The 17,557-nt window shown below is 45.2% G+C and overlaps 1 protein-coding gene across 3 annotated transcripts in view; it reads left to right on the forward strand.

Moving 5' to 3' along the window:
- The first annotated feature begins 16,140 nt into the window (after positions 1–16,140).
- The window catches only part of LOC140477092 (RING finger protein 175), a 53,474-nt gene continuing 52,057 nt past the window's right edge, over positions 16,141–17,557 (forward strand). For 2 of the 3 annotated variants that reach the window (XM_072570805.1, XM_072571616.1), the window contains exon 1: positions 16,141–16,267. In XM_072570805.1, coding sequence (XP_072426906.1) covers positions 16,217–16,267 — 51 coding nt within the window. In that variant the 5' untranslated portion in view covers positions 16,141–16,216. The remainder of the gene's footprint in view (positions 16,268–17,557) is intronic. The other variant, XM_072571803.1, reaches the window with a different exon arrangement.

The raw sequence follows: 17,557 nt of genomic DNA on the forward strand, positions 1-17,557 counted from the left end.
TTTAGCCTGTGGTGTGACCATCTCTCTGTACCTGCTACATACAATACCCTCAGCCTCGCAGATGCTTCAATGTCCACAGCCGGCTTGTAGCTGCAGACAGTTCATGCACACATGTTCATCTGTACACCACCGTCACACGAGTTTCTCTGGGGTTCCGTTGTTTCTAGAGTTTTATTATTACAGAAGTACCCTATTCCATCATTTTCAAATCCAAGGTGAACAACCTTACACTCACCTATATTGAAATTCATTTGTCACAGTCTAACCACATTAACTATTGATATCTCCTGCCACTCTTAAACATAAAAATTCCTGATCCAAAAGGGATGCATCCCAAATTGCTGAAGGACATAATATAAAGGATTCCAATATAATCTTTTCGTTCTCCTTGGATGGCACAGTGGCTTTGGAGGACTAGAAAGTTGGAAATATTACACGTCTGATACTTGCTCAAAGGAGGGACGTATGATAAGCCAGGTAACTGTAAGTCAGTGTAATGTACACCTTCTGGAGGCCATAATCCAGAACAAAACTGTCACTTGAAAGAACGTGGGTTAATAAATATCATCCCCACAATTTTATTCAAGATAAATTGTGGTCTGATTAGCAAAATCTGAGTTATTTGTTGAAAGAACGAAAAGCATTAATGAAGGTGGCGCAGCTGATCTTCCTTTTTTGATACTTTCAAATAACTTTGATAAATTATCACAGAATAAACTCGTTAGTAAAATTAAAACCCACAAACTTGAAGAGGCTGTGAAACTGAAATTTATTCAAGGAACAGATAGCCATCATAGAATCTCTACAGTGTGGAAACAGGCCCTTCAGCCCAACGAAGTCCACACTGACCCTCTGAAGAGTAACCTGCACAGACCCATTCCCCTTCTACTCTAACATTTACCCTCTGACTAATGCACCTAACCTACACATTCTTGAACACTATGGGCAATTTAGCACAGCCAATTCACTTAACCTGCACATCTTTGGATTGTGGGAGGAAACCCACGCAGATACAGGGAGAATGTGCAAACTCCACACAGAGTGTCACCCAAGACAGGAATTGAACCAAGGTCCCTGGCACTATGAGGTAGCAGTGCTAACCACTGAGCCACCATGTCATCCCAAGCCATGAGCAGTAACTTTTCAAACATGAGGGAAGTATGCAGTTATGACTCCCAGATGTTGGCATTAGGACCAATGTTCTTTTTGATATATATTAGTGACCTGAACTTGGGAATGAGAAATGTAACTTCAAAGCTGGCAGATGACACAAAATGTAGAAATGAAATATACAGCAACCAGGAGGACATTGACAGACTGATCAATTGGGCAGCTACACGACAAATGGAATTTAAGAGGTATGAAGTCACCCAGTTTGGATGGAAAGGTTTTGATGGGCAGTATAAACTAAATAGTGAAGTTTAAATGTTCGTAGGAACAGAGAGACTGGGCTGGGAGTGGGGAGGAGAGGGTGGGATTTCACAGATTCAAATCTTTGAAGGTGGCAGTGCAAGTTAGTGACATAGTTACTTTACTTTTAAATTGTTTTTGTAAGTAGAGGCATAAATAATAAATGAAAATAAACTCTGATAAATTCTTATGAATTAATAGCTAAACCTTAGCTAGAATATTCTGTCCAATTATAGGAACTGCTTTTATTTGGAACCTTATCAAGTGTTTATGGAAGTTCGTATAAATAACATCCATAGTCACAGTCATGTCTGCCACAATAGTTGGCTCCTCAAAATACCAATGAGGGCCACTTTACCGAACTTACCCTTTCCAAACCCAAACTAGCTGTTCCTGATCGACTTATCTTTATTCAATGCCCAATCACTGTACTCCTAACAACACTGTCATGACTTTTCCATAATAGGCTAATAGACCGATAATTGTTTATCTCTCCCATCCTGCTACAACAATGGAAGACATTGTTTCCTAAGGTATAATTCCTGAAACAAGAGAATTGTTTTATGAAGATTTTACCACTTTCTTACCTGCTTCTTTTTATGTACTGGATGGAAACTATAATATCTTGGAAATGTGTTTGTTTTTAGGTTAATTATTTTTACTATTACCATTTCTTAATTTATTAAATTATAATAAATCTAATAAATTTCTCCACTTGCATTGCTTTTCATTTTCTTTGTACTTGTGGCATGGTGTCCTCACCTTTTCTCGTGGAAGGTAAAGCAATGCAAGCCCCTCTGACATTTCCTGATTTTAAATCACAGTATCATCTCTGTCTGATTTTAATTGAATAATTTTTTGCGAGGTGTATCGGCTGTATTTTGCGCATGTGGTCGCATAATGGGACTGACCTAGTACACCATCCACTGTGATCATGTATGGACACCATATTCTTGATAATGCTTGTACCTTGTTGACATTTGTGGTCTGGACCACACATTCTCCATTTCCTGCCAGAAGAGAAAGTCGGGGGGGCTGGAGAGGGAGAAAAGGTGGAACTGGGTCCTCAGGAGAAGACGTTCTGCAACTCGTAAGGGTGAGTATTGACAGTTGAAGGCTTTTAGAGACCATGTATTCCAGGGGAAAGCAGAAAGGATGAGGACATACAAATAAAACCAAGTAGTATTATTTCAAAAGAGGTGCAGGAATAGAGAGATCTATGGGTGTACTAAATCAGTCTTTGAAGTTGAGAAGACTGTTTAAAAATGATTAGATCCTCTGCTTTATTAAAAGACGTGTAAGAAGTTATGTTAAACATTTATAAACACTGCTTAGGTTTCACCTCTGATGCTGTGGCCAATTCTGAGTACCACAATTTAAGAAAAAGTTAAGGCCTGAGACAAGCTATCGAGGAAGTTTACTAGAGCATTACTCGGGTGAAAAAGTTTGGTTATATGGAGCAACTAGAGAGGCCAAGATTGTTTTCCTTAAAAAAAAAGAGTCTGTTCAGTATTCCTACTAATATTCACACACTGCATTTATGGGTTATTTGCCAGACTTGACTTCTCCAATTTTCTCATGTCATCCCCAACCTCTTGCCCAATGTCAGTTATGGTGTAGTTGAGAACACGCTCACCTTAAAGTCAGGAGGTTGTCAGGGTATACTTCAAGGTATGAACACAAAAATTAAAACTGGCACACCAGTGAGAGAATCCTGCAATGTTGGTGGTGCATGTTTTTCAGACGAGACTTAAATAAAGCTGCATCTACCCTCTCTGATGGACATGAGCCAATTACAAAGCTGGGGGTACTTTCCAGTTTCCTTGCCAGTATTTATCCTTCAAATGACAACACAAAACAAAATTCTCTGGTCATTATCGCACAGATTTTTGGGATTTGCCAAGTGCAAATTGACACATTAATTTCCTAAATCACAGAACTGCTATAGTGCTGAAGGAGGCCATTTGGCCCATTGTATCAACATCAATTCTCTGAGTATTCTGACACAAACAGCTACCTTTTCCCCACATCCCCACACATTGTTTCTATTTAAAGAATCATCAAATGCCTTCTTGAATACATCAATTGTACTTGCCTTGACCACACTTCCGGGTGGTACATTCCAATCCAGGGCAACTTGTTGTGTGCAAAAGTTTTTCTAATCTCTATCTGCTTCTTTCAGGAAGCACTTTAAAGCCATGACCTCTATTTCTCAATCCTTTAGCAAGCAGCAGCAGCTTCTTTTTACCTCCTCCACCCAGACATCCACTGGATTTTGAAATATTCTATCAATTCTCCACTCAGTCTTCTGTTCTCCAAGAAAAACAGTCCTAATTTCTCCAGGCTCTCATGACCCAAGGAAGAGAGGTTCATGGAAGTGTAGCAAGCAGATGATAATTATACCTGTGAAGATTCAAAGTAGAAACTGTTGTCAGATATGACTCCTGAGTCACCCTGCATGAAGAAAGAACAGCGTATAATGGAACCGTGCACTGTGGTTATGTAGTGTCACATTTCTGCATGCAAATCTTTATGATTGCAGAAGATGTGCCTTGTTATATTTAAAGAAACACTTACCTTTTCATTTACCTGAATTTCCAACATATTTGACACATTATTTCTGCCGCCCTTGGTGAAGACAGAACCTGAATGTGTGTTTACTTGGTCTGTCCTCTCTTTGTTCCCCACAGGAATGACCCCAGATTCTGCTATAGTTGTTTTCATTATTTTTTTTCTCCTCACATATTTACAAAAACTTTTACAATCAGTTTACCTACAAGCTTACTCTCTTATTTTCCCCCTGTAATTAATCCTTTCCTGAAATCTAAAATGTTCCCAATCCTACTGCTCTTTTTGGTCATTCTGAAAGCCTCTTCCTTGAATCTAATTTCCTTTATTAGCCATAATCAGACCACCTCCAGGCACTCTTTAAATGTTTGCCATTGTCTATCCACGGTCACCCCTTTAAGTTCTGGAATCATAGAGGTGTACAGCACGGAAGCAGACCCTTCGATCCAACTTGTCCATGCTGACCAGATATCTGAACCTAATCTAGTCCCATTTGCCAGCACTTGGCCCAGAACCCTCCAGACCCTTCTTAATCGTATACCCATCCAGATGCCTTTTAAGTATTACAATTGTACCAGCTTCCACCACTTCCTCTGGCAGCTCATTCCACACATGCACCACTCTCTGTGTGAAAAAGTTGCCCCTTAGGTCTCTTTTATACTTTTCCCCTCTCACCCTAAACCTTTGCCCACTAGTTTGAACACTCCACACCAGGGAAAAGACCTTGTTTATTTACCCTATCCATGCCCCTCATGATTTTATAAACCTCTATAAGGTCACCCCTCAGCCTCCGAAGCTCCAAGGAAAACAGCCCCAGGCTATTCAACCTCTCCCTATAGCTTAAATCCTCCAACCCTGGCAACATCCTTGTAAATCTTTTCCAAACACTTTCAAATTTCATAACATCTTTCCATTAGGAAGGAGACCAGAACCAGAATGTCCTGTACAGCCGCAACATGACCTCCCAACTTCTATACTCAATGGTCTGACCAATAAAGGAAAGAAAACCAAACACCACCTTCACTATCCTATCTACTTGCTACTGTATTTTCAAGGAACTATGAACCTTCACTCAAAGGCCCCTTTGTTCAGCAACACTCCTTCAGACCTTACAATTAAGTGTATAAATCCTGCTCTGATTTGCTTTTCCAAAATGTATTTATGTGAATTAAACTCCATCTGCCACTTCTCAACCCAATGGCCCATCTGATTAAGATCCTGTTGTAATCTCAGATAACCTTCTTCGTTGTCCACTATACTTCTAATTTTGGTATCAACTGCAAACTTACTAACCATACCTCCTATGTTCACATTCAAATCATTTATCCAAATGATGAAAAGCATTGGACTCAGCACCGATCCTTGTGGCACTCCACTGGTCACAGGCCTCCAGTCTGAAAAACAACCCTCCACCACCATCCTCTGTCTTCTACCTTTGAGCCAGTTCTGTATCCAAATGGCTAGTTCTCCCTGTATTCCATGAGCTTTAACCTTACTAACCAGTCTACCATTGGGAACCTTGCTGAATGCCTTACTGAAGTCCATTTAGATCATGTCCTTTGCTCTGCCCTCAACAATCCTCTTTGTTACTTCTACAATAAACTCAATCAAGTTTGTGAGACATGATTTCCCACTCACAAAGCCATACTGACTATCCCTGATTAGTCCTTGCCTTCCCAAATACATGTACATCCTGTCCCTCAGGATTCCCTCCAACAACTTGCCCACCACTGATGTCAGGCTCACTGGTCTATAGTTCCCTGACTTTTCCTTATCACCTTTCTTAAATAATGACACCACATTAGACAATCTCCAGTGTTCTGGCACCTCATCTGTGACTATCGATGATACATGTATCTCAGCAAGGGGCCCAGCAATTATTTCCCTAGCTTCCCACAGAACTCTAGGGTCCTGGGGATTTATCTACTTTTATGCATTTTAAGATATCCGGCATCTCCTCCTCTGTAATATAGACATTTTTCAAGTTGTCACCATCTATTTCCCCACATTCTATATCTTCCATGTCCTTCTGCACAGTAAAGAATGATGCAAAATATTTGTTTAGTATCTCTCCCATCTCCTGTGGCTCCACACAAAGGCCGCCTTGCTGATCTTTGAGGGGCCCTAATCTGTCCCTAGTTACCCTTTTGCCCATAAAATATTTGTAAAAACCCTTTGGATTCTTCTTAATTCTGTTTGCCAAAGCTATCTCATGTCCCGTTTTTGCCCTCTTGATTTCCCTCTTAAGTAAATTCCTACTGCCTTTATACTCTTCTAAGGATTCACTTGATCTCTCTTGTCTCTACCCAACATATGCTGTAACGTTCCCCAGTTTCTCAGGGCCAGACAATATCATGACACTTTGCTTTAGTTAGATCAGGAGCCTAGTTCCAGATTTCATCCAAACTTTTAAGCAATGATCTCTGTAGCGTCAGATAATGGACGTTCAAACTTTTGTATATCCAAATCCTGGCTTGTACAAATCTATCAAATTGCCTCTCAATCTCTTTGCTTCAAAGGACAAAATCCTTATCGCTTCTCCAGACTAACAATAATAACTTCTTGAACCATGCTGGTAAATCTCCTCTGCAGCCGCTCAAAGACTGTCACATCCAACTCAAACAAGGCAAAGACCAAACACAAACTATCCAGTTCTGGCTAAACCAGTGGTTTATAAAGGTTCAGCAAAAGGTTCCTGCTTTTGGCCTTAATTCTGCTATTTATGAACCTCTTAAGGCGTTTTCCATTTTCATGTTTAAATGTGTTTGCTCTGCTTATCTACAGCACGTGCCTCATGAACCACTTTACCCACAGCACTACTCGATATAATTTTAGGTTCCAAAGGAAGTGCAGCACATTTTGATTTATGTGACACCTTATGAACCAGCACTCTCTGTAAACTGGCACAGATACTGCTAAGTTTACTGTATTATTCTGTCCAGTTATTGCAGTTTTTAAATGTATTTATTTACCTCAAAGTAAATATACTTTTTGTTCAATTGAACAGCCACACGTAATATCAATAATTGATTCAATTTCGAGTCAACTTCTCCGGAAATATCCTGAAGTCCAAGTAGTCAGTTGAGGATGTGAGGCTTACTGCCAATAAGTTTTATTTAAGGTAACATTGCATTATTATGTAAGTGATTTATGCTGTAAATAAAGTATAACAATGATGTGTATACTCCCTACATTATGTTTCTATCACTTACTGTCTATTTTTACAATGATTGTGTGGACCTCTTGATCAACCGGAGTATTGATCAACTGATTAATTGGCACATTCATGGTCCCATCATAGCTGGATAATAAAACATTTACTGTACTAACTTAACAACTGGCGTCAATAGTGGGATCCAGCTCAAACTGTGTTCAAAGACCATTCTTTGGAGGATATGTTGCCCAGACTTTGGAAACAGTACGGGATTAAGGAGGTAACATTGAGGGAAACAGCTGTGAGGTGACTTGGGCCGCGATGAACACCAGGAAAGAAGGTACTCATTGGGGAGGAGGCTGAGAATGGTGGTTGTGAGGGGACTGGGGCTGCAGGCTGAATAAAAGGGCATGCATCCGGGCGCTACTGAGGTCGCTGTGGGGAGCAGTTGAGCGGCGATTCGGGCTGCGGGTGACACCAGGGAGGATCCGTATGCTAACACAGTCAGTGAGGCCACAGCTAAACCTGAGAGGGTTCAGCAAGGGACTCAGGCTGCAAACAGCTACTAGATTCAAACAGTGGGAAAAAGGTCCATCACCGGGAAAACAAAATGGCAGGCCAGTTTGGAATGATGAAACTGTTTGAGGAAGAGTCAAAAAATTGGACTTTATACATGGAACACTTTAATATTCCTTGTTAAAAGTGAGCAAAATGGCTGAGGACATCATGGTATTAGTTTTGTTTTTAAGTACCATTGGGAGCAAGACCTTCATGATTCTGAGGAGTTTGGTGCAACCAGAGAAACCCACAGGGAAAACATTCCAAGAGCTATGTGAAGTATTAGGAGATTATTCCGCACCAAAGCCACTGATGACCACAGAATATTTCCATTTTTACAAATTGGTACAGCACAAAGGAGAGTTCATCACTCAATTTGTGGTCACTCTAAAAAGGTTAGCAGAACATTGCAGATTCAGAGAGTTCCTCCGAGATGACTTGCAGGACTGTTTGGTGTTGTGACACAGTGGTTGACCCATCTGTTAGTTAAACCAACCACCCAGAATAGCTCATCTCACATTGTAATCTGTTAAAATATGAACCATAGAATCCCAAAGTGTGGAAACAGGCCCTTCAGCCCAACATGTCCACACAGACCCTCCGAAGAGTAACCTACCCAGACCCATTAGCCGAACCAATTACTCTAAATTAACCCCAACTAATGCACCTAACCTACACATTCCTGAACACTACAGGCAATTTAGCATGGCCAATTCACCCAACCTGCACATCTCTGGATTGTGGGAGGAAACCAGAGCACCTAGAGGAAACCCAGGCAGATGTGGGGAGAATGTGCAAACTCCACAGACGGTTGCACAAGGCGGGAATCGAACCCAGGTCCCTGGCATCAGTGCTAATCACTGAGCCACTGTGCCACTCGGTGCTGCTGAGTGACAGAGAACTCCCAAATTCCATTATTTAAATAAAATAATGTCAGTTTATTCTTTAATTCTAAAGTGAACATTAAACAGCAACTATTCACAACTGTAAGCCCCCTTTCTCTTAACTGCTTATTACCTACCTCCAACTCTATAACAATATACTGTTCCAATAAAACACTTATTAGAATTACATCAACTTAAGTTCAAAAACCATACAGAGACTGTCATCTTCGATGCCCTTCTTCTTCCAGCTGAAGATCTCCCTGGGTCGACTTCTTTCTTTTTACTATGAAAATATTTCATATGTAAAGGTACTTTTGATAGAGAGTGTTCCTAAATTCTTAGCTCTCAATAGCAGTTACTTTGTCTGATTTTCAAAATGGCCAACATCGGATCGTCTCATTGGTTCGGTGTCGGCAAAACAATAAATTCAAACTCGATTGGGTTTTAGTATCCTGGGCCATAATTTAAACTGATTGGTTAAATTCCAATTGTTGTCAAAACAGCAACCAACCCAGGTATCTATTTCACAGCCAAATGTTACATATTTTCAATTTTTTAGTACACTCTGAGACTGCTCTTGTCAGCTCTCAGTGCAGAACAGCATTCACTCTTTCTTAAAGGTACAGTACATGCTTTCAACTTCATAACATTGGTTTGGCACCTCCAACATGGAGCCAATCAATGGAAGTCACTAACAAGGAGAGAATGGATTTCAAAGCAGCTTTTGAAATTGCTGGAGCTGGCCACCAGCAAAGCAAACCAGTGGAATGACAATGGCTGGGTGTGTCAAGTCATGAAAACTGGGCAGAGTGAGGTACCAACTGTAGAATACTGCTGATAAGGAAAGGAAATGACATGTTAAACTGGAGAAGCTTAGTATCGTAGTTGTAAACGAGTCAGTCATATTGCCTGAAATTTCCAAATACATCCAAACAAGAGAAGGGAGATCTGGAAGAAATGACCCTGAGGACAAGACATAAGCTACACGCCACTGGTCAGGGAATAGACTGGGAGTCAGCCAGGCCTGCAGAAGGCCCAGAATCAGCAGAGTGGGTTCTTTCCAAATTAGAGGGGAAGATAGTAAAAATGCACACCACTAGTCACAGGCCTCCGTTCTAAAAACCAATCCTCCACCACACCCTCTGTCTCCTACCTTTGAGCCAGTTCTGTATCCAAATGGTGAGTTCTCCCTACATTCCATGTGAGTTAACCTTGCTTACCAGTCTTTCACATGGAACCTTGTTGAAAACCTTACTGAAGTCCACATAGACCATGTTCATGGCTCTGCCTTCATCAATCCTCTTCGTTACTTCAAAAAACTAAATCAAGTTAAATGAGATGATTTCCTATGCACTCAGCTTAGTTGACTATCCCTAAGTGGCCTTTTTCTTTCCAAATACATGTAAATTCTGTCCTTCAGGATCCCATCCAACAACTTGCCCACCACTGATACCAGGTTCACTGGTCTATCATTCCCTGGCTTGTCCTTACCACCCTTCTTAAACAGTGACACCACTTTAGCCAATCTCCAGTCTTCCGGCACCTCACCTGTGGGCATCAATGATACAAATATCTCGGAAGAGGCCCAGCAATCACTTCCCTAGCTTCCCACAATGTTATCGAGTACACTTGATCAGGATCGGGTTTTATCCACCTTTATGCGTTTTCTGTCATCCAACACCTCCTCCTCTAGAATATGGACATTTTTCAAGATGTTGCTATTTATTTTGCCAAGTTCTCTAGCTTTCATATCCTTATCCGCAGTAAAGACTGATGTAAAATACTCATTTAGTATCTCCCCAATGCTTGCAGCTCCACACAAAGGCCACCTTGCTGATCTTAAAAGGGTCATATTCTCTCCATAGTTATCCTTTTGTTCTTAATATATTTGTAGAATCCATTTTAATTCTCCTTAACTCTATTTGTCAAAACTATCTCATGTCCTCGTTTTGCCCTCCTGATTTCCCTCTTAAATCAGGGCAGCCCAGTGGCTCAGTGGTTAGCACTGCTACCTCACAGCGCCAGGGACCCAGGTTCAATTCCAGCCTCGGGCGACTGTCTGTGTGGAGTTTGTGCATCCTTCCCCTGTCTGTGCGGGGTTTCCACCGGGTGCTCCAGTTTCCTCTCACAATCCAAAGATGTGCGGGTTAGGTGACTTGGCCATGCTAAATTGCCCGTAGTGTTAAGTGCACTAGTCAGAGGGAAATGGGTCTGGGAGGGTTACTCTTTGGAGGGTCAGTGGACTTGTTGGGCTGAAGGGCCTGTTTCCACACTGTAGGGATTCTAATCAAATATACTCTCACTGCATTAAGACTCTTCTAGGGATTCATTTGATCCCTGCTGTCTATATATGACATGTACTTCCTTCCTTCTTTTCCTCGACCAAAACCTCAATTTCTGAAGTTATCCCAGCATTCCCTGTACCTACCTGCCTAGCCTTTCACTCTAACAGGAACATACTGCTTCTGGACTCCTGTTTTCTCATTTTTGAAGGCTTCCCATTTTTCAGCTGTCCCTTCATCCGTGAACATCTGCCCCCAATCAACTTTTGAACGTTCTTGCCCAACATTGTCAAAATTGGCCCTCCACAAATTTAGAACATTAACTTTTAGATGCAGTCTATTCTTTTCCATCACTACTTTGAAACTAATAGAATTGTGATCACTGGCTCCAATGTGCTCTCCCACTGACATTTGCCCTGCCTTATTTTCCAAGAGCAAGGTCAATTTTTATTCCTCCTTGAGTAGGTAAATCCACATACTGAATCAGAAAATTTCCTTGTACACACTTAATAAGTTCCTGTCCATCCATGTCCTTAGCACTATGGCAGTTCCTGTCTATGGCTGGAAAGTTAAAATCCTTTATGATAATGACCCTATTAATCTTACAGATAACTGAGATCTCCTCACAAAATTGCCTCACAATTTCCCACTGACTGTTTGGGGGTACAAAGTTAAAAATCACACAACACTAGCTTTCAGAGCACTGCTCCACAACCACCTGAAGAAAGCTAGTGCTTCTAATTAAACCTGTTGGACTATAACCTGGTGTTGTGTGATTTTTAACTTTGTCCACCCCAGTCGACACTGGCATCTCCAAAACATGACTGTTGGGGGGGGGGGGGGTGGGGGGAGGGGGGGGGGGGGGGTTGGTGGGGAGGTGGATGGCTATACTACAATCCCAATGAGGTGATCAGCCCTTCCAGTTTACCTGGATGATATTTTGATTACTGGATCCTCTGAACAGGAGCATTCAAAAATTTAGAAGGAACTCTAAAATAAATCACAGCATCTAGGCCTGCAAGGAAAAAGAGAGGAATCTGAGTTGTTAAAGAATGCTGTTGAGTATCTGGGCCATCTAATTAATGGAGAAGGATCACACAAGACACCCAGGAAGATGGAGGCTGTCATGAAGGCCCCTCAACCCGAGATTGTGTCTCAACTGAGATCGTTCTTGGGATTTGTAAATTATTTTGGCAAATTTGTGTCTGATCTAGCAACCATGCTGAAATCCCTGCATTGTTTTCTAGGAACATTAAGCCTCGGAAATGGACCCAAGAATGTGAGGAAGTTTACTGGGAGGTGAAGCAAACTCTGTAAAGGTTGGAAGCATTAACACATTTCAACTGGAAGCTGCCACTGCAGTTTGTGTGTGACAACTCACCTTATGGGATTGGCCTGTACTGTCACACATCTTGCTGAATAGAAAGGAAAGGCCCATTACGACGGTATTGAGGGTCATTAACAAAGCCAAAGGAGAAGCATGTCCAAATGGAAAAGGATGAATTGAGCATTGCATTCGGCGTTAAGAAATTCACCAATTTCCTTTACACAGGCACTATGTGCTACTGTGCACTGCTCCACAACCACCCCTAACCTCCCATACACGGGAATACTGTCAATGGCAGCTTGCACACCTGTAAAGTGGGCACTGGGTTCTGTCAGCCTACTCATACGAGATCAAACACTGATAGGTGAAGAAGCAGAGCATGCAGATGCTGTATCAATGCTGCCACTGGTGGAGAATAAAGATTTCCCAAATGGAAAGTGAAAATTATGTACTATTCCCAGGATGAAAAGGTGCTGGTGTCAGCAAATCATGGATCGAACGTAATATGGAATGATCTGGGTGGTGAGAGGGAGGACCATTCATACAAACTGCCCAGATGTATGCACTTATCTGTCCAAGAGGTGGGAATTGTTTGTATCAGACAAGCGTTTAATGTGGGGAATGAGAGTTGTTATTCCTCCCCCATTAAGAGGAAAGGTGCTACAATAAGTGCACCCAATATGGTGCAAATGAAGGGAATATCAAGAAGCTATTTTTGGTGGTTGAATGTGGACTCCCAGATTGAGGAGAAAGTGGGATCATGCAAATGCTGCCCAGATTCATGTTGATTTTGCAGGACCAATAGAGGGACAGTGTTACTAGTGAACATGGATGCCCACTCCAAGTGCCTCAAGGTGTTGGTCATGAAGGCAGTACCATCGGAAGCAATGAAAAACCGATTGGTCAAATAATTGCCAGGCTCGGGAACACTAAACAAGTTATGAATGACTATGGCCCAGTTTATGATGCAAGTGTTCGAGCATTACCTGGAAAATCATGCAGTCAGATCCACTCTGTACTACCCTGTGATAAATGGCCAGGCGGAGAGATTTGTTCAAACCTTGGAGTAGGCCCTAAAGCCCTCACCAGGGACGGCGAATCAACACGTGCCTCAGCATGTACAGAAACACACCTCAAGGGATGACAAAGTGCTCAGTAACATCCTTAATAGAGTCATAGAGTCATCAACTTGTACAGCACGGAAAAAGATACTTTAGTCTAACTCGTCCATGCCGACCAAATATCCTAAATCATCTAGTCCCATTTGTCAGCAGTTTGCCCATATCCTTCTAAATCCTTCCTATTTATAGATCTATCCAGATCCCTTTTAATTGTTGTAATTGTACCTGCTTCTACCACTTTTTCTGGCAGCTTATTTCATACATTCACCACCCTCTCCATGAAATAGTTGCCCCTTAAGTTTTCACCTTAAACCTCTGCCTTCTCGTTTTGGAGTCCCCTACTCTTAATGTTCAACTGCCAGCTGAGAACCATATTTGACTTACTGTGGCTGGATCAGACCAGAGAGATGCTAGAGCAGGGCAGCACAGTGTCTCAGTGGTTAGCACTGCTGCCTCACAGCACCAGAGACCCGGGCTCGATTCCAACCCTGGGCAACTGTCTGGGTGCAGTTTGCACATTCTCCCCATGTCTGTGTGGTAATCTTCCGAGTGCACTGGTTTCCTCCCACAACCCAGGTTAGGTGAATTGGCCATGTTAAATTGCCCATAGTGTTCAGGGCTGTGTAGATTAGGTGCATCAGTCAGGGGTAAATGAAGCATAATAGGGTAGGGGAATGGGTCTGGGTCGATGTGGAATAGTTCGGCTGAAGGGCCTGCTTCCACACTATGGTGATTCTATGAACTCTATGAAAAAACCAAGAAGGATAAATGGTCATAAGGGCAGGATTCTCAAGGCCGAGAGTATTCCAAAGAGGAGAGATCATGTTAGCCTGAATTTATATGTCTGTGGAAAAATGGATCGTAGTAGCAGTGGTGGCTGAAATGGTACAGACTAAGGATGAACTGGTCTGGAGGAGACCTGCGAACCAGCTGGTCACCGTATCTCACCAACAGGGGCATGTCCCTCAAAATACAGGACTGGTCCAGATGGAATCAAGGGTTTGACAGTGTCATGTGTCTCCAATCCAGAATTGATCATACCCAGGGAAGATACAACAGCAACATCACAGGACAAATACAGCCAATCAGAGAGGGACATAACCAATAAAGAAAATGCTGGAAAATCTCAGCAGGCCTGGCAGCATCTGTAAGGAGAGAAAAGAGCTGACGCTTCGAGTCTAACTGACAAAGGGTTAGTTAGACTCGAAACGTCAGCTCTTTTCTCTTCTTACAGATGCTGCTAGACCTGCTGAGATTTTCCAGCATTTTCTCTTTTGGTTTCAGATTCCAGCATTTGCAGTAATTTGCTTTTATTTAGAGAGGGACATATCTGTGGAAGAAAAGATTGTACGGAAGCTGAAGATACTACAGTATATAGGCTCCCGAGACGAGGAGATGGTGTTCTCGGAACTGTTATCACCCAATAGGCTAATCATGTCAATGTAGTCTATGGACAGAACATCTTGTGAAAAGGGGAAGTGACTGTTCGTCCATTGTTTGGCTATAACGTGTACAGATCATTGGATGGGCGGAGGTGGGTACTGCAGATGCTGGAGATTAGAGTCAAGATTAGAGTGGTGCTGGAAATGCACAGCAGGTCAGGCAGCATCTGAGGACCAGAAAAATTGACGTTTCGGGCAAAGGTCATTCATCAGCCCCCAGAATCATACGATCCCTACAGTGTCAAAGCAGGCCATTTGGCCCATAGAGTTTCTACTAGCCCTCCAAAGAGTATCACATTCCTTTACCATATCCCTGTAACCTTGCATTTCCCATGGCTAATCCACCTCGCCTGCACATCCCTGAACACAATGGGGCAATTTAGCATAGCTAACCAACCTAACCTGCGCATTTTTGGACTTGATAATCTTGATAATATTTTTTATTGGTGGGATGTGGGTGTCACTCACTGGCCAGCATTTATTGCTCGTGCTAGTTAAACCATAACAGGTGGTAGTGAGCTATCTTCTTGAACTGCTGCTGTGGGTTGACCCACAATGTGGAGGGAAATGTGTATTAATGGGAACTTTAAAATAAAGGGGCAGTTGTGTTCTGTATGTAGTTGGGGGTCGGCCCCTTTAAGCTGGTCCAGTCTGGAACTGTCTGTGGAAGTGTGAGTAACATCAATAAAGTGTTCCGATTTACAATTTGTCAAACATGGGTATAATTCCAGGTTCCCAAAGTAATAGAATCACAGAATCCCTACAGTGGTGATGCAGGCCATTCGGGACATCGAGTCAGCACTGACCCTCCCAGTAACATCCCATCCAGGACCACCCTATCCCCAAAACTCGGCAATTACCATAGCTAATCTAACCTAGTTTACACACTACAGACAATTTGGCAGAACAATCCACCAACTCAAATACTGTCACATCCGTCCCCACACACTCCATCTCCAACCTTTCCACCTCCCAAATCGCCGCACCTCCGGCCCCGCCCATGCGGCCACGCCCCTCCCGTCCAGTTCACTCAGTCCCCGCCCATCCGGCCACGCCCCTCCCGTCCAGTTCACTCAGTCCCCGCCCATCCGGCCACGCCCCTCCCGTCCAGTTCACTCAGTCCCCGCCCATCCGGCCACGCCCCTCCCGTCCAGTTCACTCAGTCCCCGCCCATCCGGCCACGCCCCTCCCGTCCAGTTCACTCAGTCCCCGCCCATACGGCCACGCCCCTCCCGTCCAGTTCACTCAGTCCCCGCCCATACGGCCACGCCTCCTCCCGTCGTGTTCGCCCCGCCTCTTCCCAGGCCCCGCCCCTCCAGTCGCATTCGCCCCACCCCCATCCTCGTCCCTCCCGTCGTATTCGTCCCCGCCCCCTCCCCTCCGCCGTGCGTACAACGTGCCCGGCTCCCGGCCGGTGGGCGGAGTGTGCGCAGGCGCTATGTCTCCCCCTCCCCCTCCCAGAGGCTCGAGATGGCGGTTGTGGCGGCTCAGGTGGTGGAGCTGGACATTGAGGAGCAGCAGGTAACTGTGGGCCTGAGCCCCGGGAGCGGCGTGCTCCTGCTGTCCCCCCCATCCCCGACACTGCGAGGGTCAGGCTCCAGGTCTCCGGGGGTGGAGGGGTGTCAGAGGGTGGAGGTGATGTCGGGATAGGGAGAAGGAGGAGAGTGTTAGGGCAGAGGTGGTGGAGGAGGGAGAGGGAGGAGGGAGGAGGGAGGAGGGAGAGGGAGAGGGAGGAGGGAGGAGGGAGAGGGAGAGGGAGGAGGGAGGAGGGAGGAGGGAGGAGGGAGGTGGAGGAGGAGGAGGAGGGAGGAGGGAGGTGGTGGAGGAGGGAGGAGGAGGAGGGAGGTGGTGGAGGAGGGAGGAGGAGGAGGGAGGTGGTGGAGGAGGGAGGAGGGAGGAGGGAGGTGGTGGAGGAGGGAGGAGGGAGGTGGTGGAGGAGGGAGGAGGGAGGTGGTGGAGGAGGGAGGGGGGAGGAGGGAGGAGGGAGGTGGTGGAGGAGGGAGGGGGGAGGAGGGAGGGGGGAGGAGGGGGGAGGGAGGTGGTGGAGGAGGAGGGGGAGGAGGGAGGAGGGAGGTGGTGGAGGAGGAGGGGGAGGAGGGAGGAGGAGAGGGAGGAGGGGGAGGAGGGAGGAGGGAGGTGGTGGAGGAGGGAGGAGGGAGGTGGTGGAGGAGGGAGGGGGGAGGAGGGAGGGGGGAGGAGGGAGGGGGGAGGAGGGGGGAGGGAGGTGGTGGAGGAGGAGGGGGAGGAGGGAGGAGGGAGGTGGTGGAGGGGGAGGAGGGAGGAGGAGGGGGAGGAGGGAGGAGGAGGGGGAGGAGGAGGGGGAGGAGGAGGGGGAGGAGGAGGGGGAGGAGGGAGGTGGTGGAGGAGGAGGGGGAGGAGGGAGGAGGAGGGGGAGGAGGGAGGAGGGAGGTGGTGGAGGAGGAGGGGGAGGAGGGAGGAGGAGGGGGAGGAGGGAGGAGGGAGGAGGGAGGTGGTGGAGGAGGAGGGGGAGGAGGGAGGAGGGAGGTGGTGGAGGAGGAGGGGGAGGAGGGAGGAGGGAGGTGGTGGAGGAGGAGGAGGAGGAGGAGGGAGGAGGGAGGAGGGAGGGAGGAGGGAGGAGGAGGAGGAGGGAGGAGGGAGGAGGAGGAGGAGGGAGGAGGAGGGAGGTGGTGGAGGAGGAGAGGGAGGAGGGAGGAGGGAGGTGGTGGAGGAGGAGAGGGAGGAGGGAGGAGGGAGGTGGTGGAGGAGGAGAGGGAGGAGGGAGGAGGGAGGTGGTGGAGGAGGAGAGGGAGGAGGGAGGAGGGAGGTGGTGGAGGAGGAGAGGGAGGAGGG

Source organism: Chiloscyllium punctatum, chromosome 1, assembly GCF_047496795.1.
Source record: "Chiloscyllium punctatum isolate Juve2018m chromosome 1, sChiPun1.3, whole genome shotgun sequence".
Taxonomy (NCBI): domain Eukaryota; kingdom Metazoa; phylum Chordata; class Chondrichthyes; order Orectolobiformes; family Hemiscylliidae; genus Chiloscyllium; species Chiloscyllium punctatum.